The sequence below is a fragment of the Phodopus roborovskii genome, unplaced genomic scaffold (assembly GCF_943737965.1).
Source record: "Phodopus roborovskii unplaced genomic scaffold, PHOROB, whole genome shotgun sequence".
NCBI lineage: Eukaryota > Metazoa > Chordata > Mammalia > Rodentia > Cricetidae > Phodopus > Phodopus roborovskii.
The window spans coordinates 20846117-20872233 of NW_026126588.1; the positions used below are offsets into that span (position 1 = coordinate 20846117).

The window sequence follows — 26117 nt, forward strand, 5'->3', positions numbered from 1 at the left end:
AAAAATATGTAAGGGAAAGGGAAGTAAATCTCCGGTGCACATAGGCATTCCTAACCACATCATTATCACAAATCTCACACCAGGTGTGGTGGTTTCATTAGATGCGCATCAGTCTCAGGCATTTGAGCATGTGGTCCTCAGCGGGTAGCACAGGAAGTGTTACCAGTAGGAGGAAGTATGTTACTGGGGTCAGGCTTTGAGATTCGTTCTCTCTGCTTCCTGTGTGTGACCCAGTGCTCAGCTCCCAGCTTTCAACTGTGTTGCCTGGAGTCGTGTCCCATTACGAACCCCTAACCATCTAGAAATGGAAGCTCAAAGTAAACTCTTGTGTAATCTGCCTTACTTTTAACCACAGCAATTAAAAAAACAAAACATACCAACAAAAGACCTAATATATATCAAGAAATTAGTGCAGCTTCTCTTCTTAAATCACCTCAGGGCCAGGCACCAGGCAAGTAAGACAGACAAGCCCTTCAATGCAATGCCTTTCCCACTGAAAGCTCCATCAGAGTTCGCCCAGTTTTCCCAAGCTTTTCCTCCTCACACACATGCCCACCCCAGTGCTTCCCCAGGCGTCAGCACCATGTTCGTCCCCATCTCCAGAAATGCAGACCACTGGTCCCTCCTTTCTCCCCCAAACCCCCATTTTGAGACAGGGTCGCACCATGCATTCAGGCTGGTCTGTACTTCCCTCTGCCTCGGCCTCCTAAACACTGGGATAGCAGGGTGTCATCACACCTGGCTTCTAGTTCTGAAATCAATGTAGTGCTGTTAACCCATCTAAGATGTCACTGAGTTACCAATCTTAATCCTATTGATTCAAAAATCAAGAATTTGAGGGGAAAGGTTTATGAATGAGAATTTGGAACAGGTGGAACCGCGAACATGCTTAGAGAGCCTGCAGAACAGAGTGTGAAGCAGGACAAACAAAGGGGCAGGGAAAGGGGACACAGAAACCCTGACTTCAGTTCTAAAAGCCACGGCATAAAGTCAACACGAGGAGGACGGCGGCGGCAACAGCTGAATACACAAAAGACAGAGCGGAGCGGAGAGGAGGAGTGGGAGCCTAGGCTTAGAGAACACTGTGACACCCACCTACCAGGAAAGCAAGGGGAGACTAAAGAGAAACTGCAAGTTCCATGCCATGCACCTGTTTATAAGGTATAATTTCTCTTCAAATTTGAGGAAAAAAATAGTTGAGATTGGATCTGTCCCCCTTTTTGAAGAACAAGAATTATTCTAACTCCTTTTCTGCAAAAAATAACCACTAACCATTATTTGCATTTCCAACATTTTTATCTTATTGCACATTTATTTGTAAGCAATGCTAAAGGGGGGAAAAAAAAACAATTCTGCAATATGTACTAAGTTACTAAAATTCCTTTAAATTAGGGGATTAAAGGATTCCAAGCTTTGAGTAAAAACGAGGACACGACAAGCCAGATACTAACCAATCCCCACAGAGGCGGTACATTTAGTCTTGTCTTTGATCTCCATTCGGAGGGCACTGGCAAATTCATCAGGAGTGAGTCGAGTCTCTGCAAGGATGTCCGTGATGTCCATCAGCGCTTCGTCACAGCTGACAGCCTCAATGCTGTGTGTATAGCTGTGGATACAGAGCAAAGGCAGTGAGTCACAGTACCGAAGGCCTGCTCTGGGAGACTCTGTTTCAAAACACACAAGGCATTTGTAAATACTGAAAAACAAACTTCTCATCTTAAATAACCCATCCAAAGTGACATTACCTCTGCCTCCTGAATGCTGGGACTAAAGGCAGAAAAAAGATTATCAAATGCCTCTCTGTTGCTGGCTCATCAATTACAATTACAATTCTTTGTCTATGTGGTTTCTTGGGAAACACACATGCATATACTGGCAGATTTCACACCACAGTCGGCAGCCACTGAACTATGCAACTTTCCCTTGAGACTAAACCCCCTGTTACTGAAGCTACATACAGAGAGGCAGTCAAACTGTCAGGCTGAGAAAAAGGGTATAGGAGACAAAATCCAGTGACTCTCGAAATGCTAAAGAAAACTGGACTCTATATATAGTACAACAAGAAGCAGAACAGAGGAACTTAACATGACAACATCGGAGGACACAGTACCTTGCCAATGTTTCATACATTGCTTGGGCAACTTCCTTGTATGCATGGAAATCATAAGGAACAGCTTGCAGGTTAGGACACAGCTGCTTAGCATGCCCAAAAAACATCCCATTTTTAATGCCAAATTGTCTAAAAAGAAGAGAAAATACAGTGGAGATTACATTAGGAAGTCTTAAGCTGACAACCAAATAGCATGTATGTGTGTCTCCCCATGCCACTAATATACAATTCCATGTGACTCCCCCTCTTGTTAGGGGTTAGCAGTAGGTGTTAGGCTACTTACAAGTCTGTCATTCCCCCCAACAGAAAATAATACAATTGTCTCACTATAGGAAATGACATCTCTTTTTTGTCTATAGCTAAACACTTCTAAAACTTGACCTCTGGCCCCTTTGCAGAGATGCCAGCATGCCATATGCTGGTGATATCACAACCACCACAGAGCAGGAATGTGCTGTCAAAATGGGTTTCTTCTCCTGATACATGGCACAGTTTAGCCAGGACTCATTCCCCAAAGACAAAGCATGTGAACAAAAGAACTACACAAAACAGTGCTATGTGACAGACAGACAAAATGTACTCATCCTATTACCACCCAATTCCCAATTGACCAATTCCAATGCTCCTCAAGTAGCTCCGCAGTGGTTGAGATGCCAACAGCATTGTATGGTAGGACATCACTCTGGGCAGGAGCCAGGGTTCCAGAACTTTGAGGGACCTAATTGAAAATGGTAAATTTTAAATCTACTGTGTGTCTCAATGCCCCACATTACCTTTGATATTTGGAGCATTCAGCATAAAACTACAATTATGGAATTATACATAATTAGTAAAATTCCATTTATCACTCTGTAAAGAATCAAGAAGAAAACATCACAGTAAAAACACAAGCAAAATAAAGCAATGTTTCACCAGATTATACAATATTGCATAGAATGAACATGGCTATTCCATTCATCCATTCAGGTGTGGCTGCTTAAAAAACAAATACAATTATTTGTTTTTTTTTTTTGTTTTTTTTTTTTTTTGCCTGCTGTCTAAGATCAAGTGAATACACAGTCTTCTATTGCTATCAGGGGCCTCTGGGACTCTCCTAACATTCAGATCACCACTGAGAACTATAATGAATTAAGAAACCTCTCAAGTTAGTTATTCAGAGGCAAATCCAAAACTACATGCATTGTTTTCCATGTGGAAAACAAAATAAACTATTTTAGTATGAAAAGTCAAGTGGACAGAGTATCTAGTAAGAACAAACAATGGCAGGAAAGGAAACGGTGACTGACAGCAAACGTGGAGCAGCTACGGAGTCACGTCATCAAGCGTTCTGTGGGTTGCCAGGTGGGTAGACCCTGCATCTACTCACTCTGATCTCATTAGTCAGCAGGCCTTAATAAGCCAATATGCTTATCCATACATGGAGAAGTATAAAAACAATAGTTTAGATAAGTATATAGAAACTGTAAAAATGTTTTTTCCCCTAATGCTTAGCTTTGAAAAAGGGTAAAACTTTGTAATAAGACTATAAAATATTTAAGTTCAACATTCAAATTGAAGGTAATAACCCAGTCTTTAAAGGCACATGTTACAGTGATCCTACAAATGCTTTCCAGGAGGAAAGAGTCTATGGTTAGCTGAAGGTGGGAGGTGGGACTTCTGGTCCCCTGCTTCCTTCCACCTGCCAGGTGCCGGGGAAGTGCAGGTGCAGCCACCACACCAGGTGTGGCTGTGTTTAAAGATCTAACCACGGTCTTGTGCATTCTGGGCAAGCATTCTTCCAACTGAGCTACATCTCCCACCACAGAGGAAAGTCTGAGGCCACTCTGGACACCATGAAGAAGTTATAAACAAAAGAAACAAATCCAGGAAGTTTCCCATCACTAAGGGAAACATACACTTTCCGTAAGTAGATGTATGTTCAAAAGATCAGGATTTGTTTCACAGAGAATAAACCCATACGGACAGTCAATCACAAAAGAGTCTGCCGGGCGTCACGGTGCATGTTGGAATTGCAGCACTACGTGGCAGCAGCAGGGGATTGAGTCTGAGAGCAAGCTGGGAGACAGAACATTTCCACACCAGCTGAACTATACAGTGATGACCTATCATAAAGCAACCAACCTTCAAGTGGCTAACAGAATGATAAATGTGGTCCTCGTAACTAAAATTCAAAGAGTAAGTTACCAAAGCTGCACTTTTAAACATGTAGTACAAAATAGAATGAATGTCCCATTTTAAAGTATACAGCACACATTCTTACTGCAATATGCTTGGCCTTTAGCGTTGAATTAAACTCTCTAGGGTTGAATTAAACAATATATAAAGAAAAAAAAAGCATCAAATCACTACTGACGATCATTCAATATATTATATAAATCCATAATCATTAAGTAACAGTGAAAGGTTCATAAAAAGCATTCATTCTGGAAACAGAGGATAAAAAATTCTATTTCACACTTTGAGGGATGTATTTGAGGTACAGCCTTGAATGTTGAGTTTTGTTTTGTTTTCTCTGTATGGCTTTGGAGGCTGTCCTGAAACTAGCTATTGTAGACAGGCTGGCCTTGAACTCAGAGATCTGCCTGCCTCTGCCTTGGGTGAATGCACTAAAGGTATGCGCCACCAGCACCTGGCTAAGGATACACACCGTCTTTAATACACAGAATGCAGCCTTGAAAGTAGCAGGAAAATGACCCTGACTCCTGCCTGATCCCCAAGGGTTAGAATGACCGTCTTGCACCATGTCCATCACTTCAGAATAAAAACCCAGTTTCCTTCAACACATCTACCTCCTCTTCATGCACAGCACTTATGCTTTAGTGCATACAGTAATCTCTGCACACACATTCCACCGTCCTGTCACGCTTTAGTCTCTGTTACTTCACTATTAGCCTGTGTCAAGGTCAACAATGCAAAGAACTAGACTGATCACCTCCATAATCTATCACTCCAACTCAAACACTTTCTGATAAAATTATTAAATTTCATTAGGAAAACAATGGGGAAGAAATTGTTCTGAAGACCTGCATTGGGAATAGCATTCTAGAAAATAGGAAATGGCGGTAAGTGATTTACAGATGTGGGTTTACTGGGCTTCGGTTTTCAAACTCTCCGTCACTTTTTAAGTCAAATCTGAAATAACTAGCACTTAGGTGCCCTGTCACGGACCACTCGGTGCTCATCCCCCGTAGCCCTATTTTGGTCTTCTGTGTGGTGATCACCACCTGTGGGTCAATACAAACATACCACCAAACAGAAGGCCGGTGAGTTCAGGGCCACCAGAGCTGAGAACACACCCACTCAGCATAAAGCATTGGGACTCCACCCAGCATTTGTCTCTGAGGCAGCTGATGCCGACCAAGTCCTTTTTATGAGAGCAAGTGAGGCAAGGCCCAAGACGGCCCTTTACCAACCTGCAAGGATGCACTCCTGGGCACCTTCACACTGTCTAGCTATTAGCAGCCAGGCTATATTTGATACACTATATACACTAAAAGCTCTGAATTGCCTGCTAGGAACCATTTCCAACAATCCTAAGGCATTTCTATTTCATTTTATTATCTTTAGTAAGGGAAGTTTCAAATTTTTGGCCACATTATCAATTGTCATCATAGTAAAACAGTCTTCTTCATGATGTAAGTAAACTTAGTAAGTTTAAGTTTGATACAGCAAATAAAGGGATAAGAACAGAATGTGCTTTGCATTTAAGCATGTTTGAATAATTTTAATAAAATAGCATTTTAATAAAACTCTGATTACATCATGTTGAGCTCATATATTTTATGATTAGATCAGACTTCCTTGAATAACCCTAAACTTGAAAAATCAAAGTAATTTAACACCTTTGCCCATAATTAGTAAATTCTTTAACATGTATCAGTGATATGATCGCTCACTATCATATGAAGTTGAAAGTGTCTGAATTCAATTAGTGAAAAAGAAAAGATTTCTCAAACGAATAATTATTATTCCTACTTTTATGATTATTATAATTATTTGTAATTTTTCATTCCTAACAATTATGCATATGATGTGTCTATGTAGGCACACAAAGCGTCGGTATGCCTATGGAGGCCAGAGGATAATTCTGTGGAGTCAAGTCTTTCTTCTTTATATGAATTTCTAGAGACTAAATTCAGATCATCATTCTTGGGTGTCCTCTTGAACCGCTGAGGCATCTCACTGGTCCTTACTAATTTTCTGACACATAAACATAAGGAACATGAATGTATCCCTCTCATATTAAAAAGGCAGCTTATGATTACAGTTCCAGTTTACTGTAAAGCGAGTGGTTTCCAAGGGCGAGAAGAACTGGATGCCCTGAACCTGGGGTCAAGCGGCTGTGACCTACCACGAGAGCACTGGGAAGTGAACCTTAGTCTTCTGCTCTTAACAGAGCCATCTTCCCAGCAATTATCAGTTTTATAATGAAGAGCCTTTCTTATTTGTGAAAAGGAAAGACTGAGTAAGTAAGGCCTGCCAACACCACTAAATATAAAAATGAAACTAACTTTCAGTTTTATGACTGGAAGACAATAAACATGAAAATGCCAAATGTCTTTTTGTTTTCACTGCAGAGCCTATCTGGACACACTGTTACATTATTCTAAATCATTCTCATTGTAGAGTAAACGATGGCACTCAGGCTGAAATCAGAGGCTTGACTCACAAGACTCAATCTTTCTAAAAGTACATAAGATTAACTATTCATTAAGAATTAGAACTCACTTAGCGTCTACATACCTGGCTTCATAACTACAAGAAGCAATTTCAGCTTTGGACAAAACAGAATCAATTCCATTTGTTTGTGTAGAATCTTGATTCTCCCATACTGATGAATCTGGTATATCTGCTTTAAAATAAAATTTAATTATTATGTTAAAAATGTATTATTTTCAAATGCAAATGTTTAAGTTCCAAACACCTATTTGAATTGGTATTATTTCTATATTTAGTACTATATTTAGAACTATTAAAATTCTTTTCCTATATTCTTCAGCAACAGTCAGGTAAAAATGTCATAATACATTCAAATTATCCTGTTTTAATAACTGTAAAATATCCTGTTACCCTATAACACATAGTTGTTCAGGGTGAATAAGGATTAAAGTGATCAGGGAGATGAATTTCCTCCCCTGCTTTAGGAGAATTTCGTACCTCACTGTAATGGGAAAAAGTTAACAGAAAACACAAGATTCTTGGAACATTTTTTTGTTACTTCCTAAAAGTACTCACTACAGAACTTAAAACTAATGTTTAAGGGAAATCAAATTTCTTCCAGCCATTTGATTAAACAATAAATTAGTACTCCTTTTTAGAAACTTTGATTTCTTGTTTCTCATATTCAGAAATTAAGCCAGGGTAACCAGATGATCTCATCTATATATGATATACATACGCACAGGTACACACATAAATAATATGTATGTATGTACATTATATAAAGATGTTCGTCTTCAAGGTTTTTCTTTTAAACACATCACAGCCTCACAGCATTATTTTCTACTTTTCATTTAACAATTGTACCCTCAACTTAAAAACGTGAGCTCAATTACAATCAATAGTAACTGCTTTACAGAACATAATTCTAGCCTCAACATAACAGCTCACCAACATTTCTAATATCCAAACCAAATTTACAATTTTACTGAAGCATATGAAAGTATATGGCCTAGAGAGGCTACTGGCTACATGAACCATACTGAGATTTACTAATAATTAAGAAATAGATTAAAGGAAAGTTTTGGTTATATATCTCTGGATAATACCAGGTTAAAGATAAAGTTTGCTTTTATTGAACTTTTTATCTAAAAAGAAAAGAAACCTGCATTCTTAAAATAAAATTTCAGCCATGTTTCTACTCTATAAACAACATGGTTCGTAAAGCAAGACCCAAACCTATCATCACTTTAGTAATTTCCAAACAACCTATACCATAATGGGACAAAGCTAACAAACACAGCACCTCTTTTCCATTTAAGAGACTCAATGTTCCATGAAAAAACAGCCACGCTATTTCACCACCAGGAAAAAACACAACACAATATCTGGTTTTATAGGCTACAATAATTCTTCCTTATATGACTAACAGCAACGAACATTTTTACCTAATACACAACCTATACAAGTATTTCCAGAATCTAGCACCCAATACATGAGCACCATGAATCAAGCCAAACTCAGAACTGATATCTTGTGGGAATTAACTGCTACTTGCATCTAAAAATAAAAACAGGAATATGCAAAGTGAGCTATGATTTCTGGTAAAAATGTAAATAATATATGCCACACGCTTACAAACTCAAGACAGAAAGTGGTAGATTATCAGTGTTTCTGCAACAGTTCATTATCCAATCTGTAAGAATTTAAGGATTGTCAGTAACAGACCAACAGAGGGTGCCACTAAACAAACGACCACAGCCACAATCTGCTTTCTTTCAAAGTTCTAACCACGAATTGTGCTTTAAAAGGAAGTTACATGACCTTTACATTGGAGGGCTACTTAACCTAGGAGTCTCATGTGGACATCACAGAGCTTAAGTCTGAGTGAGAACACAGTGTGGTCCATGCGCCCCCAATGCCCTGGCCTGAGAGGCAGCACCAAGGTGTTCCTCTTCACTGGGCTGGCTGACCTGTTCCACAGTGCAGCAGAGTGCGTGGGTCTCTCCACCAGCGGAGTGAGTTGCTTCATGTGAGACTCGGGGAAATGCAGGGACACACTGTCCTCACTGGAGGGCAAAGTAGAGAACTGCTGATCAAAACTTGACAAACTAGACGGGCACATGGAGAATGTGGAGGAACGGTTGGAGAAATCAGAGGCCAGGACACAAGTCTGTGAAAAAGAAATCGCTGAGAATAAATCTATGACTAAAACGGTTTTTAAACTGTTGCTCTTTAGAATGAAAACTGAAGTTGTTGAAGGGATAGAAAACATCTGCATCCTGGGAATCCAGGAAGGGGTAAAAGGCCCCAACCATGAAGTGCAGAGTTAAATGGCTCTGAATGAAATCATCAATGAGATGATTCAGGAAACAGCTTGCAAAGGAAGTTAAGTCATAGAGGGATGAAATGCCCTGGTTACATTGACTTAGTTTCTCAATATAAGGAACAAGAAATCACTTTCCAAAAGGCCAAAGATGCTTTTTTTTTTTTTTTTTTTTTTTTTTTTTTTTTTCCCTTTTGGTCACAGTATCTGGCTAACCTAACCAACCACACAAGTCAAAATATTAGAACTGATTTTTACAAAGCTGGTGTGTTGAAGCCCAAGAGTCTACCCTCTAAACTGAGCCTTAGTACTTTTACTTTTGGTGCTGCCTAATAATGATCCAGAGAAAGAGGTCAGGGAAAGTGGAACAAAAGCTTTGGAAAGCAAGTTCTGACTGGGCACAAGGCTTGACTATAAGCTTAATAAAAGACAATCCTTTTATGTATAGCAAATATTTTTATAGGCTCCAAATGAGTCAAAGTGCTTAAGATACAAAAATGAATGTCATCAAGTTAAAACAAGAATATCAAGGTATTATAGTAACTTTTTCTAAGGAGAGGAAAATTTCCAATGGCAAGTAGAACTTAAACATTTCCTCAATTATTTGGCTTCTGATGCACCACCGGCAGAAGTAAAAGAGTTATGAATTATAAGAGGCTGTTAAAATATAAAAATCCAGTCGCTACAAAGATGAAGATAATAAGTAAGTAACCAAAGAAAATATTCTGCTGCAAAATCATGTATGGCCAGACAGTGATGGTAAGCAAGAAAAGAAGACAAACTCTCTGCCACTTTCAAAGAACAAGTGCCTGCCAAGGTCAGAATCTAGATGCAGACTGCTCACATAAGCAGCAGGCTTTGATTCTACTCACGAGAATCTGAGCACAAAGGAACTTAGAGATGCCATCAAACATACACATCTGGTATGGTTTTTTTTATTTTGATAATTGTTCAGTAAGTATTCACATATGACAAGTACTGTGATTTCTTTCACATACATATTTCTTGCTTTCCAGAGCAAAGTTTTATCTTTTTAATAATACCACATAGAAAACACAGAAAAACAACCTTGTACAAAACTACACGTAAGAACCTAACCACAGACCATGAAGCAAAGTCTCAAGTAGTTCAGTAAGTTACCCTTCTATCTACTGACAAAAAACACAAGGAACTCAAAAATCTCTGAAAACATTTAACTAATAAAAGCCATAGAAAACTTGAGAAATGGAAACATTAAAAAAAAAAAAAAAAGAAAAAAAGAAAAAAAGGAAAACAAAAACAAAAAACAAATGGGTCTAAAGAACCCTTCCCAGTGTACACTGTGTGACCAGATGTTCACAACCAACGAAAAGACAAATTCCAGAAAAGAAGTTCAGAGGGCCAGACTGGACTCTTGCCTCATTGTGTGAACTGTTTGTATCTGACCAGGAAACCTAAGTGTCCGGATAATACCAAATGGGGCCTTTTCACCGAGCTGTAGGTCTTCCTTCCTAGGAACATTCTCCTAAAAGAATGTTTTGTTTTTTAACTGTGTTTTCACAAGACATTCCACAAGAAAACCAATAAACATGAAAGACTTTCTAAGTAAATACTCTTTGGAATTTTAAGGCAGGAGCAATAAAAGAAAAAAATTAAAAATGAAGATCTCATTGTGAATAGGGTAATTTTCCAAGATAGCTATGAAAACGTTTCTTCTAATAAAAAAGTTCCCTTAACATGAGAAATCATCCTGGCATTTAGATTACGATTCCAATGGAGGTTTGTCTGTTTTCTCTAGGTTTCCGGTGAAAGCATCGCTCCCCTGCTGCCATCTCCCAAACGCTAGTCTTAGAAACCACCACGCCTACCTTTAAATTCAAAGACTACTGAAGAACACAAACTTCAGTGTCTTCACTGGAACATAGCCAAATGGCTGATAACTCAAACCCAGGTCAATGCTTTTACAAAACAGTCATAATTTTCTCAATCTAAGTTTATAAAAACAGATTGATCACTATTTTAAAATCCACACCTCACTCAGTTCCAGGACAACACCACCATCCAGTTTCAGAAAGCGTAACAATAACCCTTCATCTGTTTTGATTCAGCTTTTGGTTTGCTTCAAGTTGTCACTAGCATCCTTAAAAACCTTCAAATTTGAAAAGAGCTAATTACTCTAATCACGCTTTCAGTTCTAAAACACCAATACCAACAGTAGTATCCAGAAGTCATCCATAGGAGCATATGGCTTCAGAGAACTCATTTGTACCTGCTTTTCCTTTCAGGATTTTATTCTGGTAATACTGCCACTCCAGCTGGGGGTTAGCACCAGGACGCAAAGGTGCCCTTCCTGTACCTCTGTTACTTGTAACAGCCACTGGTTTTCCTGTGAGAAAAAGATTATATTGTTTCTCCAAATTCAAAAGGATGTTAAGAGCATGTAATGGATTTTTCCCCCATGTGATTTTAATTATATAACATTTTTTCCCTTTGATCACGTAGGCTATTACATCCTAAGCTAATACACTCATTATCATCTAGCATCAGCTTAGGTTTTCAGAACAATTTTAGTAATTTTTATTTCTTTCCTTTCTTTCTTTCCTTTTTTTTTTTTTTTTTTTTAAAAAGGTCTAAGTAATTCTGGAATCCTCTACGTAGACCAGGCTGGCCATGGACTCACAAAGATCCACCTGCCTCTGGAGTGCTGGGATTAAAGGCTTGTGCCGCCTAGCCATGTCCCTAGTGATATTTCTTCTGATAAACTGACTCAACCTAAAAGCAACGTAGTCAGTTTTCCATGGCTTTTGATTTCTTACAATGAAAAACAGGTAACTCAGATCCCAGGTTCAGATTGTAGGGGTGGACAGTGACAGACAAACTATAGACATTTTATAGTTCCAGCATATATAGGCTCAACATCTATACTATCTGTTTAAATTTTACAGCATAAGAAATAATCAGAGATTCATGCATAGTCATCAAAATCTGATTTAACATGTAACAAATAGGGATTTTCAGTCCCCGGTTTTTCCTTTGGTTAAGTTAAGAACATTAATGTATCATTTCCTTTTATGTGTGTAGTAAGTTAACAAGACAGCTATAATGTTGTAAAGTGGTAATATAAGAAAAAGAAATTGATTTGCAGAGCACATGCTTAAAAGGCAGGAGACTCAGTACAAAGAAAAGCATAATATACACAGAATATCCCTGCCCTGCCCCTCCACACAAGCTAAACAAAACCTACAAAGTACTAGACAGTAACTTACCCATAGGCTATAATCAATCTTTCACATCCTAAAAACACCTTTCAGAACTGGACAAAAATAAAGCCCTGTTGGGAATATAGAACTTTCTAGAATTTTCAGTCCTAATTACTCTTTCTTTATATAAGAGAAAAACTGCTAATGTAGCTACCTCCTCCAGAAACAACTACTGAAAAACTCTGAATAAATATTTCCAATAGTAGTAAGCAGCGTGTAACCCTTGGTAGACAGACTGCCCAGATTACTTAATACTACAAAATTACCACCAACCAAAAGTTAGGATGTTTATCTACACCAAAGGAGGAGAGTTATTGAACAGGAGAAATAATAGAACTCTAAAAACACAGAATATCACAAATAACAATAAAAAAGGGGAAATACCTAGAAGTCCCCCCCACCCCTACGCAAGATAAAAGAGCCCTTAGTTTAAGATATTCTTCTCTGCAGATTTCAACTTACATCAAACAGGTTTTCTAATTTCCCTACACCTCTGATAATGGAGTCCAGACAACCTGAAGGAACTGATCTGACCAAGAAAAAAATAACAATACTTTCCAAAGAACACTTTGTTATCAATAAAGACATATGTGTGTATATTATGTACATAATATGCATATACATACATACACACACATTCATAGTCACGTATCAATTTCCTTAGAACAAACAGGAATACAGACCTTTGAGATCTGGTCTATCTCGTATACCCACTGATACAAAGAAGCAATCCATATCAACATGCATCACACAGCTCTGATGTCTGGGTGAGCTCATTACTGACATATTGCCTGGAAGGAAAAAGAGAGTATTCAAACCCAAAACTAACTCTTCACATTAAAAACAGGTCTAGTTAACTTCAGAGATCATATTTAAGAAAGAATGACATCTTAACATAATAGAGAATACATTATGGACTACCTCTGTACCACCTCAATAGTCAAGTTTCAGTTCCTTTTAGTTTCCTATTTAATTTTAAACCAAGTTTCACCATACCATGGTATCATTCTACTTTCTAGCAGTCTCATTTTAAATTTTTGATTTATTAGATAAATCTATGATCATTTTAACAACTTTGATGTCTACAGCTACTTAGTTACATGGAGCTAAGTACCCTTTGATAACAATATTTAATGAAACAACCATTACAGTGGCTACTATTACACAATGCGGCTGGTAGGTGTGAAGACATGAGAGGTTTACAGGGGTTAACCTAAACACTCACAGCACTATGTGGTAGAAGTTACTCTGATCCCAACCATTTAAGTTCCACAACCAGTGAGTGCCCAAGTTGGGATTTAACTCCAGTTAAGCATGATTTCCAAGCTCTTAAACTATTATGTTGCTGTTCTAAATAGACATGCTTCAAAGAGTAATCCACAAAACAAAAATCTGCATACTAATGGGATCTTTCTTATACCATTAGATGCTACTAGCTCTGCAACAAGTTTATTACATTTATATAATGAAAATTAAGTATTATTTCATGAGGACAATTAATAGTTTTGAGTAACCTAAAATGTATTTGTAAGGGTTATTATGACCCAACTAGTAGGACAAGGTTATCTATTTTTTTTTTGAGGGGGGGTTGACAGGGTTTCTCTGTGCACAGCCCTAGCTGTCCTGGAACTAGCTCTGAGACCAGGCTGGCCTCAAACTCTTTGAGATCCACCTGCCTCTGCCTCCTGAGTGCTGGGATTAAAGGCGTGCGCCACCACTACCTGGTTTGGGACAATATTACTTTAATAACAGTATTACTATTACTCCACCTGGTGCTTCAAAATGTAATAGTACTGTCCCGAAATTTAAGAAACACAGGCTCACAAGAAGTTCTGATGTCAAAGAATATTCTTGATTATCAGCTTTGATAGTTTAAAAAAAAAACTTACTCCCTAGTAATTGTGCTACTTCACGTATTAACTGTGAGACATTTCCTTCCTCTCACTATGTGCAAGGCACTGAATCTTTCTTCATGCTATCTCCAAGTGGACACTCCATAAACTGACATCACTGATTCTTATCACTCCTTTTGCAGAGAGGAAGCAGACAAGAAAGGCAAAAGCCAATGCATGCCCCTGTTACGTAAGCTATGTGATTCAAACCCTGCTGCCTCCTATGCCACCTTCAGAAAGACTTATCAGGTAAATTTAACCATCATAATCTTTCTTTCTTTGGCAGTGCTAGACATCAAGCTCAGGGTATTGCACATGTTGGGAAAATAGGAATCGCAATTCTACTGTATAAAAACATTACCAAACAAAATGTAAACAACCCAAAATAGTATTAAATACTCAAGGGACACAGAATGTATACGTAAACCAAATACCTACCAAATGCTTTCTTACAACATAAAAGATTATGAATTTATTCCCATCAATAGACCTAATTCATAAAAATATTTTAAAGCTTTCAAAATTAAGTAACCTTCAGGTTGTAAGGACCAAGACATAACATAATCTAACAACTATGACATTATTCTGAAATATTTCAGAAATACTGAAAAATAATTTTGGCTAAAAACATGTTGGAATATATCAAACAAATATAGCAGCAACAAAAACTCACATGGATCTAAAACACCATTTTCTTCTTTCTCTTTATGGACACCCCCTCCCAGAGTTATAAAGATTATCACATAATCTTGGAACTTTCTTAGTGCCATGCTCACAAAAGAAAAAAGCCAAACCCTTCGTCAAAAACAACTCAAACTTCAAACTAGGTCTAAACTAGACTCTAGTTTAAGTAATGACTGTCACAAATAGATTCCTGTTGGATTTGGATGACAACATTAAGCAGCAGACACAAATTATAAACCATCTGTACAGATGTGAAAAAAACCTCACTAAGTTCATCACTCGAAGTACAGTAGTTACGTCAGTGTTTAATTTTCTAAAAGTGAATTATGAAGTAAGCTTCAAGAACTTCAAAATTACCCTTACCAAACAACTTCACTCTCATAGGAGATTAGGCACGGAATAGAAAAGGTTATGTTTATACAGTTCAAAACTTGGACGATGTGTGGAGTCTGCATGAGGAAGGAATACTTGACATCCCAGTTCTGACAGCACTGGAAGGGCCTAACATTTCCAGTTAGCCACAGTTACATCTAACATAAAAGAGCAAAGTTCTCTGTTATACTTACTGCAGCTGACATAGCCTGGCATCTGGAGGCTTTTATATTAAGAAGTTTGTAATGATTAGAACACCAAGAAAGCATGAGAACAAAATCAAATGTAACTGTTTTGAAGAAAACAATTTTAGTATCTACCTGTGTCAGTTACAACAAGGGAAGACCTGCCTGCTTTCAGTTTTTTTAACTTTTCCCTTCCTGGAAAGATACCACTACTTTGTCTTTGTAGGGTATTGACAAACTCAGTCAGTTCACACTTCCATGTTGAGATGTGATGCAGTCTTGAATGAGAATAGAAATCTGAGATAAAGTTGCAGTCTGACGGTCTGGGCGGCACTGACGGCGCAGCCTTCCTAAGAGTCAGAACAGAAGTGCTTTTTGTGCTTGAAGGCCCCTGAACAGTGGAGTGGTGAGCACCATTGAGTTTAACGTTGCTGTGCAAAGATGGCGGGGGAGAATTAGTTCGGTGCGGGTTGCGCAAAGCATCTGTGTCTCTGCCGCTCTGCTGCACGTGCTGTCCTGTGCAGTCTCTGCAGTCAGTGCCGCCCCTCTCTGCCCTCTTCTCCTCCTGGGCAGAGTCTACAGAAAGCCTGCCAGCAACACTGGCGCCCACAGGCACCACGCTGTCCTGCGTCTTTAAGGCACCGTTAGGGCTGCGAGTGTGTCCATTACAAATGGCAGAGGTGTCTCTGGGATGCAGTATTCCGTTTTGTTTCCTTCCTGGAAATGTCTGCTCCAGATCCACAAAGCTAGGATCATCATTTGTGTCTTCTTCATTCCAGCTGCTCAGTCCGTTTGCTTTCACTTCATTTTCCGTCTCAATGGTCTTAATTATGTGATTTCTAAAGTAGAAGAAGAATTTAATATATTAACTTGAAAGCTTAAATTCAAATTCTCTTTGTGATTTACTGTTTCCCTCTTAAATACTGAAGTTAGACCACAAACACTATATTCTTAGTTGAACAAAGGATAATTTTGGCCAAACTAAAGAAACATGAACTTTTTCTTCTTCTTCTTTTTTTTTTTTTGTTACTCACTTTTTTTTTAAATTATGGTCTTAAGTTACTGACTACTTGCACAGCCTTTTACTGAAGTTTATCAAATACTGGAATTACAGGCGTGCACAGGCATGTCCACTAGTTTTCTGTACTTTTAACACAAAAACTAACTAGAACCTTCCACCTCTAAATTCCAAAGCACAGTAGTTGCCATTTATTTACTGTGAATAACATCTATTTTGCATAAAATGAACAGAAAGTTTCCCCCGAGTTACTGCCCCTGGTTTTACACTTAGTTTTCGTGTAAGCCATTCTCTAACACAGGAAACCCAACAAAACACGGGTTAGCACCCTGACTCAGTTAGCTTTTCAGTCAGGATGAGAGCTGACATGGCTGTACTGAACCACGCATTGGACTTACTACTATTCTAGATGATATAATGTAAGAATCAAGTGTAGAAAAGTGTATTTAGATGCCACAGACAACCAAAGGCAATCTAGATAAAATTTATAGTCACAGGGTTACTAAGAAATGCAGGCTCTAACACTTTATACTAAATTCATATTCTGGCTACTCTACATTTTTAATAATATTAATGAGGACAAAATTCATTTGTATTCATGACAACATTTAACAAAATCCAAAACTGCATTTTGCCAGTGATTCATTCTTTCAAATGTTTGCAGCATTACCCCATTAGTTCGGACTGTAGCTAATGGGGTAACACACACAAACCATACACAGGGGCAGATTCCCTCACCAGCAGATGCTGTCTCAGGGTCCTCCCCACAATGTCAATCTGACTTATTAGTAATGATGGGTCGACTACAGGAAAAGCCCATAAATGTTGTCTACTTGTCTCAGGTTCTGGCTGTATCTGTATCATGCATGGACTATGATAGTCAATTCTGAGTACACCCAACTCCCATAAAAGGCCAGTGAAAGACGAACACAAACTGAAAATAATTAAGAGACAGCTTATTCAGAAGAAGCCCACCCCTTAACATAAAGAGGGAGCAGGAAGTGAAGGATGACTTAAATTTATTTAAAATGCAAACTATAGCTAGTCCTCATCACACCCTCAGGAATTAACTAAATAGAAGTAACACAAAACAAACCGACAGCTACACACAGCTATGCGTTCTATATCAAAACATTATGACTCTTTACATGCTCAGAAGTAGTATATGCAACAAAAATGCATACATATTCTTTCTGTGCTGATATCCCAGACTAGACAAATGCACATTTGGAAAACAGTTGTGTAAAAAACACAGTAAAACAAATTAAAACAATTAAAATTATTTGTACTTGTACCAAGAAGTCAGATCTTAAAAGTAAATTCTATAACTATTAACAGAAATAAACAAGAAGAAATCTCTTTTCTACTTGTATTAATCTAAGGGGGGGGAAGTGTATTTTGTGGATTTTCTTCATGTTATTAGTGGGGATTTTTTGGACAGTATTTTGAAGACTAGTAGTTTGAAGCACATTAAAAAATGAATAGACAAATAAATAAATAAATAAATGGAGCCTGGTCTACAGAGCGAGCTACAGAACAGGGTCCTAGACAGAACAGAGAACCCCTGTCTTGAAAAACAAAAACAAATTGGGGTTAGAGTTCTGAATGAATGTAAGTTCAGTAACAGTGACAAGAACAAAAAAATCGTAGCAGGCAGCGATACTGGACCTCCCAGTTAAATTACGTGTCTTTTGGAAAAAATAAATCCAACTCCCAAAGCAAGCAATTAATAACAGAGAGAAGGCTAGTGAATGACGAACCAGTCAACACACCACTTTAACTGTGAAACCAATTAATGCAGGGTTACTGCATTTAAAACTTCTATTTCTGAAACCACACAATAAAGTCTAGATTCACTCCACATTTGTAAGTGAGACCCAATAGCCATATACTTACTTACATACTTAAAATTACAAATGCTTAATTTTTCAAAAGTAACCTGCAAATTTAAGCATTTTCATTATTCTTCTATGTATGTATGTTGGTACAATTAGTTGTTTTTTTTTTGAGAAAAGTAACAATATACAGAAAATTGCTTTTGAAGAAATACTTATTTTCATGAAAATTCACAAAGAAAGAAAGATCTAAGAAGAGAATGTAGTATAATTAGAAAAACTTGCAATGTACTTCTGAAACTTTATCACAAAACTGGTACGTTTATAAGAAAGGTAACCCTGAACGTATTCTAATGTTCATTGATGCTGAGTGCCCAGCCCTTAGAATGGCTTCTATCTTCTGTACAACAGGGACCACAGTCATTGCTACAATCGTCGTTACACAAACTTACACCCTGCTGTTGAGATGCTTGGCTATATTGCTTGGGCCTGGCACAGGCTCCTCAGGTCTGCACACGGGATGGAAGCTGAGACTCTTCTGCGCACTGGATGGCTTGGTGAACAGCTGATATGGGATGTAGGACAAGAGTCTCCCAGCTTTGATGCTGAAACAAAAAGGCAACACAGTCAGTTCCAGAGTAGGTGGGCATGAGCACGTCTGCCTTCAATGGCTCCCTTCCATGTAGTAAGATTATCTCTCAGCAAATGTTGTGTCTCAGTCTTCTGAATCATATCTATTCTTATCAACTGCCAGTAATTTTGAATTAGCAGTTATAAGCAGATTCTAAATTTTTTCAAAAATTAAAATAAGAAATATTCCTGCATCCGTAACAACAGTGCTTTCGCTACATGAAAGAATTCTGCAGAGTAAATGTTGTATAGATCGAGTCACTGCTGTAGTCATTCTCTACCAGAAAACTATCACTGATCACCTGCAGAGCCATTCAAGGTATGGACTTTTTCTAAAGGGGCTGCAGGTATCAAACAGTCTAAGTTACGTGTCAAAAAAAAATAACTATGGCCTTCTTTACTAACTACCTCACCACTAAGCAAACTCGTTTGCTCTTTTGAGACAGGATTTCTCTGTGTAGCCCTGGATATCCTAGAACTCACTCTGTAGACTGTGCTGACCTCAAGCTCACAGAGACACACCTGTCTCTACCTCTCAAGTACTGGGATTAAAGGTGTTCGCCGCTGCCGCCACCACCACCAGCTTATTAAGCAATCCAAAACTGAAATCCACTTTGCCCACCCTGAATTACCTAAACAAGAGAACAGTACAGGTATAGCTTCCTGCTCTTTCTCCTAAGTAGTCCACATTGTTTCCCTCATTCTTTATACTATGAAGAGAATGGATTTTATTTTACTTATTTTATTCACATTTTATGTGTATAAATGCTCTGCCTGCATGTGTCTGCATTGTATGGATTCTTGGTAACCACAGAGGACAGACATGCCGGTGCCTTGAACTGGAATTAGAGGCAGTTATGAGATGCCATGTGAATGCTGGAAACTGAATCTGGGTCTCTAAAAAGAACAATATTCTTAACTGCTGATACTCCAACCCCAAGAGCCTAATAATTAATAAGGTGCCACCTACAAATGGATGAGAGTTAGACACCCTAAAACGCCAGTGCTGGCTAGAGTTAGTCTACCAAAACTGGTATGGGAAGAGGGCTGAGTGCTGTCAGAGAGTGTAAACATCAAGACATGTGGGATGCCCATGTAACCCTGAGTAAGTGAGAAGCCCAAGTTTTGTCCATGTCAGACACAAAATCTACATCAATTATGAGTATATTATAAATAAGTTAATGCAGTAGTGTTTATTAGAGATTTATGGGGGGAAAAGGGATAAACCTTGGGAATCAGTCCTGCTAGCAAACTCCAGTGAGTTCGCGTAACTTGCAACAAACCAAACAACACCTTCACCTATTCCCACTCACACCCAATCTATGTATGACCTTAACCACAGGAGACCAATTCCCATGGCACAAAATTGAATACAAAGATCCTAGCTAAGAAAACCAAAACATAATCAATAAAAACTTAGGACAAAATTTTTGGATTGTGCTCCCATGGCAATGACCGGGTTCATGGGCCACTAGGATGGTGTTATAAAAGCATGTGTAAGCTACATTCAAAGTTTATATTAAGTCTGTCTCATGGAGACAACAAGACAAATATTTCAGTGGAAAAAAAATCTTGTACTTTAATGTACACAGGCTTCTCATTAAAGGACTCCCCTGCCTCTTGGAAGTCAAGGCATTATTATCATGCCTATATTAGCTTAGGTTTAATGGCACACTTAGGGGATTCTAATGAAAGCAACACTCTAAAAACTGCTCAAAGTTAAAGAGAAAAACCAATTACAGAATAGTATTACCAGCTATTAAATAACAAACAGTTTTAACAAAAATTTCCTTCAAATGCTGCTGAGATCAACGTGTCTGTGAGTAGTGTACAAAGGTCTTCTAATTTAACCAAAATGATTTCATGCAATAACGACATACATTTGGCATTTATTTTATGTAAGATTTATGACTCCACACAAAAGATATACGTAAAAAATGACCCAGTTACACTTGACTCTATCCCTCTATACCAAGCCCAGATAAATGGTATAGATTACACACACACAGGAGTCAGAAAATCTGAATTCTAAATCTAGCTCTATTTCTTGGGCAAGCCAGTTAAAGTTGAATGTATTTTTTCATCCAAAAACAAGGCCAATAGGCCACCTAAGTTACTTATAGTCATTTAAAAAGATGATTGAGCATTAATAACTTTAATAAAACCCTGCTTTGACATGTAGAACATGTCAGCTGCTTTACCTATTGTGCTATCTTCTTAGCTGTATTCGGTTAGGGCTGGTGAAAAGAATCGCTATAGTAATGAAAAATATCAGAATAAGCAGATAAAGCCCCACTCAGAAAGAGACATCTCTTCCCTGTTTCTTACTGTCCAGTTTCCCTCTATCTTTCAAACTCAGACCCAAATTATAGCTATGTGACAACGGAACTGTCCATGATAACATACTTCCTCTCTAGAGCAAAGCTAACTTCTTACCCTGAGAACTTTATAGAAGTCTTATAAGGAGACGCATGGGTAAAAGTCACCTAACAGAACGTAGCACAAGAGAAGGGATCAGTGAGGGTCTAGGGATGGGCCTTCACTGTTGAGTCTCTCTCAAAGTTTACAGACCTTTTAATCTACTAGATATGTCTCACTTTCTAGTAGTAAAGGCATTAGTAAACATTTACAATTTAAATACTAAGTTATTAGGGTTATAGAACAAAGAGTAGTGACAGTAGTTTCTTGTACAGTGAGCTTCGCAAACACCACTAACATTATGCTTGATCTGCACAAATGATTTCTAGTTTTCACATAACCCCAGAGACATAAATAGCATCGATTTTACATTTATTTGAGAGTAAGTGTATGCAGGTTTAAGTGTGTGTTTGTGTAGGTATAAGTGTGTGTAGTTATAAGTGTGTGTGTAGGTTTAAGTCTGTGTGTACATGTAAGTGTGTATGTGGGTGTGTAGGTGTAAGTGTGTATGTAGGTGTAAGTGTGTGTGTGTAGGTATAAATGTGTATGTAGGTATAAGTATGTGTATGTAGGTGTGGGTATTTAAATGTGTGTGTAGGTGTAAGTGTGTATAGGTGTGTGTGCATGTGTAAGTTCTAAGTGTGTGTGTGTGTGTGTGTGTGTGTGTGTGTGTGTGTGTAGGTATGAGCATGCCATAGAACAAACATAGAAGGTCCAAGAACACCTTGCAGGACTCAGTTCTTGCCTTCACCATGTAAATCCATGGGGACCAAACTTAAGTCCCTGACTTAGAAGTGAGTGACTATCTGACAAACCAACTCTCTGCCAAACCCACATTCTTTTATATAATAGGAAGCAAAGATTACAAATCCAGATTATATTGATAAAGAATTATTAAATTTGGAAATGAACCCAAACACAACCAACGCCCAGAGCACAAGGACAGCCTTTTCCACTATCAAGGTGCTTCATTTTTCAACAGTTTATGTGACTACTTTGACTATATAATGATGAATACTCTGTCAAGTAAGTTCATGGATTATGTTAGCATTAGTTAAAGATATAATTACAGGGGAAGGGGGGGGGTTGGAGCCTGGAGACGGCTTGGTGGTTAAGAGCATGTACTACTCTTGAAGAGGACCAGAGGGTCTAACGCCCTCTTCTGGCCTTTAGGGGACACCTGCATCCACCCGGTGCACATTAATTTATGTGCCCCCCCACACACATAGAGCAATGGACTTAGGTTTCTAAGTTTGCTTCATTAATACCCCATTACATGCACAAGCATTCATGTTGTGAGCAGTAGGCGGTCTCAAGTATCAACTCCTGGCTTTCCATCTTCTTTAAGGAAAGGTCTCTTTGTATACTGCTTCTGTATACATAAAACTGGGTGGTCCAGGCGCTTCTCAGGGTTTACATCCTCTACCTTCCATCACTTTACAGGGGTACTGTGATTACAGATGTGTGCTCAGATGAGACATGGTTTACCTCCATCACTTTACAGGGGTACTGTGATTACAGATGTGTGCTCAGAGGAGACATGGTTTTGGATACAGGAATGAAGGTTTTCACACTGCTGCTGCAAGCACATTGCTGAGCCATCTCTTAAGTACTTCACAAAACTGACTATAATTTATCCATGTATAAAGTTATGATTGTGTTCTTAATTCAAACTTACAAACTTGTATGTTTTAAATTGTGTTATTTACATACACACACACACACACACACACACACACACACACACACACAAAATTTTAAGTTTTGGTTCAAAGTTCCAGAAAACATACTTTAAATTACACAATAATTCTAACTACACTGGCTCACTAGTTACATTCTGTATTTTAAAGCAACAGCCAAGATAGGACAGTGTGATCACAACAAACTAACAGGAGCTAAACACGGTAGACTGGTATAGGAGGCTGAGGTGAGTACAAGGCCAGCTTGGGTCACTTTAAGACTCTAACTCAAAAATCCAAACCACAACATTTTTAGAAAGAAAAGCTGAGGGGGTGTAATTCAGTGCAGAGCTTCTACAATGTCCTAGGATCTACATTTTGTTTGTGGTACTTCTAAAACTAAACAAGGTGACAGTATTACAAACTCTTCTCTCTTGACCCTACTCTCAGAAACTCATGTCCACCTTAGCCTGCTATATTGCCATACTAAGGGTTTGTCTTTTAAAAAGCTGTACTACTTAGTTTGCTTTCTATTGCTTTAACAAACACCACGAACAGAAGCAATTTGGGGAGGAGGGTGTTATTTCACCTTACTCCATCATGAAGTTAAGTCAAGGCAAGAACTGAAGCAGAGGCTACACAGAAATGTTACTCAATGGCTTGCTTTGTTCCACATCCCAGGAGCAACAGCTCACACTAGACTGAACCATACCACAATCATTAGTAAGAAAATGTCCAGATTTGCCTATTGCCAATCTGATGGAGAGAATGTTTTGAGGTTCCCTGTTCACAAATGACTAGCATGTGTCAAGTTAAGAAACATTAACCAACATAAACATACTACAACAACAACAACGATACAATTTACTCTGTATGAAGCTGACTCTTCTGCCTCTCCTAAGAATGAAAGCTCCATGAGGGCAGTCAAAGGGTTTCTGTTAAGTACTATTTCCCAGGTACAAAGAACTCTATCTAGCACCTAAGTACACACAATACATTCTGTCAAGTCCTGCTTATAACTGCTTCCTGTGGCTTGTTTGTATCCTCCTCTGCTTTCTGACATCTAAGGCTGCAACGTTATTTGCCACATTTTTGTATTTAAAATGCCCTCTCCAAGGATTACCATGTGATTAGACTTAAAGGTAGAACCTTTAAGAGGTAAGACCAATGTTATAACAGAAATAAAAAGCAATGCAATTTTTAAAAAAACTTATTGAAATTTATCCAAAAGTTAAACTTACCTCTCCACAATCCATTCCGGTCGGATTACTTTTTCCCCCTTTAATTCTTTAATTTTGGCATTAGGAAGGTTTGTAGCAATAATGTGTGTTGTTTTGGATCTAGAATAATACACATGGTATTGACCTCCATGCAACATCATTAGATTTCTCAATTCCTCAGCAGAAGGATCTGGGGAAAAAAAAAGCATTAAAATACATTAATAGTTTAATGTACAAGGCACAAGAGTGTTGACAATCTCTAGAACACTGCTAGTTCGCTTTGTCCTTGGCTATGCTGTCATTTACCCAAGCTGGGAGATAAAAAGATAAAACCATGCTGCTTTTGCATAGGATTTCCTTCTGGCTGCAACAGACACCACAACAAAAACATTTACTGAGAAATGACATCCAGCAGAGCAAACAAGGACCTCAACCAAGAACCAAATGTATGAAACTTTTTAGAACATCTAACATTTTTTATACTAAGATTTCATGCTTGTAAAAACTAACTAGCACGGCCCCTCGCGGTCTTCCTTGCACTGGTAGTGAGTCCCCTGCCTTGACCTGAAAATGTGTGCCTGCTCCAAGTTCATCTCCACCTGCTCCTTTGTCTGCGGTCTGAAGCCATGTTGAACCGACCACAGGCCCCGACACAAGGCCCTCAGCAGCTTGGCAGCCCAGTGTGCTCTGACCTCAGTCATCCGCAGCTACAGCTTCCCCACAAGGGACATGGGAACAGCCACCGAGCTCCCTGGAGCTGGGGCTGCTACAGCTGGGGAGGCTGGCTCTGGCGCTGCAACTGTTTGGGGCCTCATCACTGGCTGTGCAGGAAGCCTCTCTGAAGCAACAGCTTCTCTCCACACTGCAGTCTTTCCTCTCCAATGGTGGCCTTTCTCGTCCTCCTCCACTGCCTACTCCCATATTCACACCCGCCTGCCCTGGGTGTCCCTCCGCCTGTGTCTCCCCGGAAGTCTGGGGAAGGGCTTGGCTCGGGGTTTGACAAAGAAGACAAACACTGTCTTAATACGAACATAACAAAAGTAACAGCTATGAATTCCTGCCCTACTTTCCAGGCTTTAATTCATTACCTACTTCAGAGGGATAAATACAAGACTTAGATAATTACTTATATTTACTATAAATAGACTCACCATATATTTTTCCTCTTGTGAAAGCTTAATCTTTAAAAATGTCTTAAAATATTTAAAAGTTATCAGTTAATATTATCCAGTTACCTAAAATTATGTCAAAGGCAAAAAAGTTCACCTTTTTGAAAATATGACTAAGAAATATTTAAAATTTTAAGTTATTATGTGTAATGTACATGATATGCGAGCATGATCTGAGCCCGTGTTACACAGAACTAGCCTACTTCCCATAGACAGCTGTGTATCAGCAGGCCTTGACAGGCCCATTTCTCTTCAATTTTCTCTTGTGTGTGTGTGGCTGCTGAGCATTTTACATTAAAGAAAATGGGGATGAGTGAAGCTGGATAAGTAAGTTTTACTAGACAGCCTGAGCCCTATTCCTGATATATAATTGATTAATATATTAATATCAAACAAGTCAGTCAAACTCTGGTCCCATCTTTCACGGTAAAGCCTCAATTTAAAAATAATGCAAAATGGTCACCTTAGGACAACAAAGTGTCTTAAATGACAATAATCAACATCAGTCATGGCACCTTTTGCATTTACCTAGAACGGAGATTTTTGAAATAACCAAGAGTTACCATTCTTGCTTTGTAGCTGTCGCTGCTGCCAGCCAGAACGCTTTGTGTGTCAAAAATGTCCATAAAGCTTCAAACAGGTTATTCCCACTGTCACAGAGTAATCTTCCAGGGCATTTCC

General features: G+C 38.5%; 1 protein-coding gene across 3 annotated transcripts in view; it reads right to left on the minus strand.

Annotated features, from left to right (window-relative positions):
• The window catches only part of Rev1 (REV1 DNA directed polymerase), a 61533-nt gene that overhangs the window by 14015 nt on the left and 21401 nt on the right, over positions 1–26117 (minus strand). For 2 of the 3 annotated variants that reach the window (XM_051204456.1, XM_051204459.1), the window contains exons 4-11: positions 24289–24457; positions 18773–18925; positions 15603–16306; positions 13018–13125; positions 11344–11460; positions 6854–6959; positions 2111–2239; positions 1452–1606 (exon numbers count right to left, since the gene is read on the minus strand). In XM_051204456.1, the coding sequence (XP_051060413.1) occupies positions 1452–1606; positions 2111–2239; positions 6854–6959; positions 11344–11460; positions 13018–13125; positions 15603–16306; positions 18773–18925; positions 24289–24457 (1641 nt within the window). Of the gene's footprint in view, positions 1–1451; positions 1607–2110; positions 2240–6853; positions 6963–11343; positions 11461–13017; positions 13126–15602; positions 16307–18772; positions 18926–24288; positions 24458–26117 lie in introns of all 3 variants that reach the window. The other variant, XM_051204457.1, reaches the window with a different exon arrangement.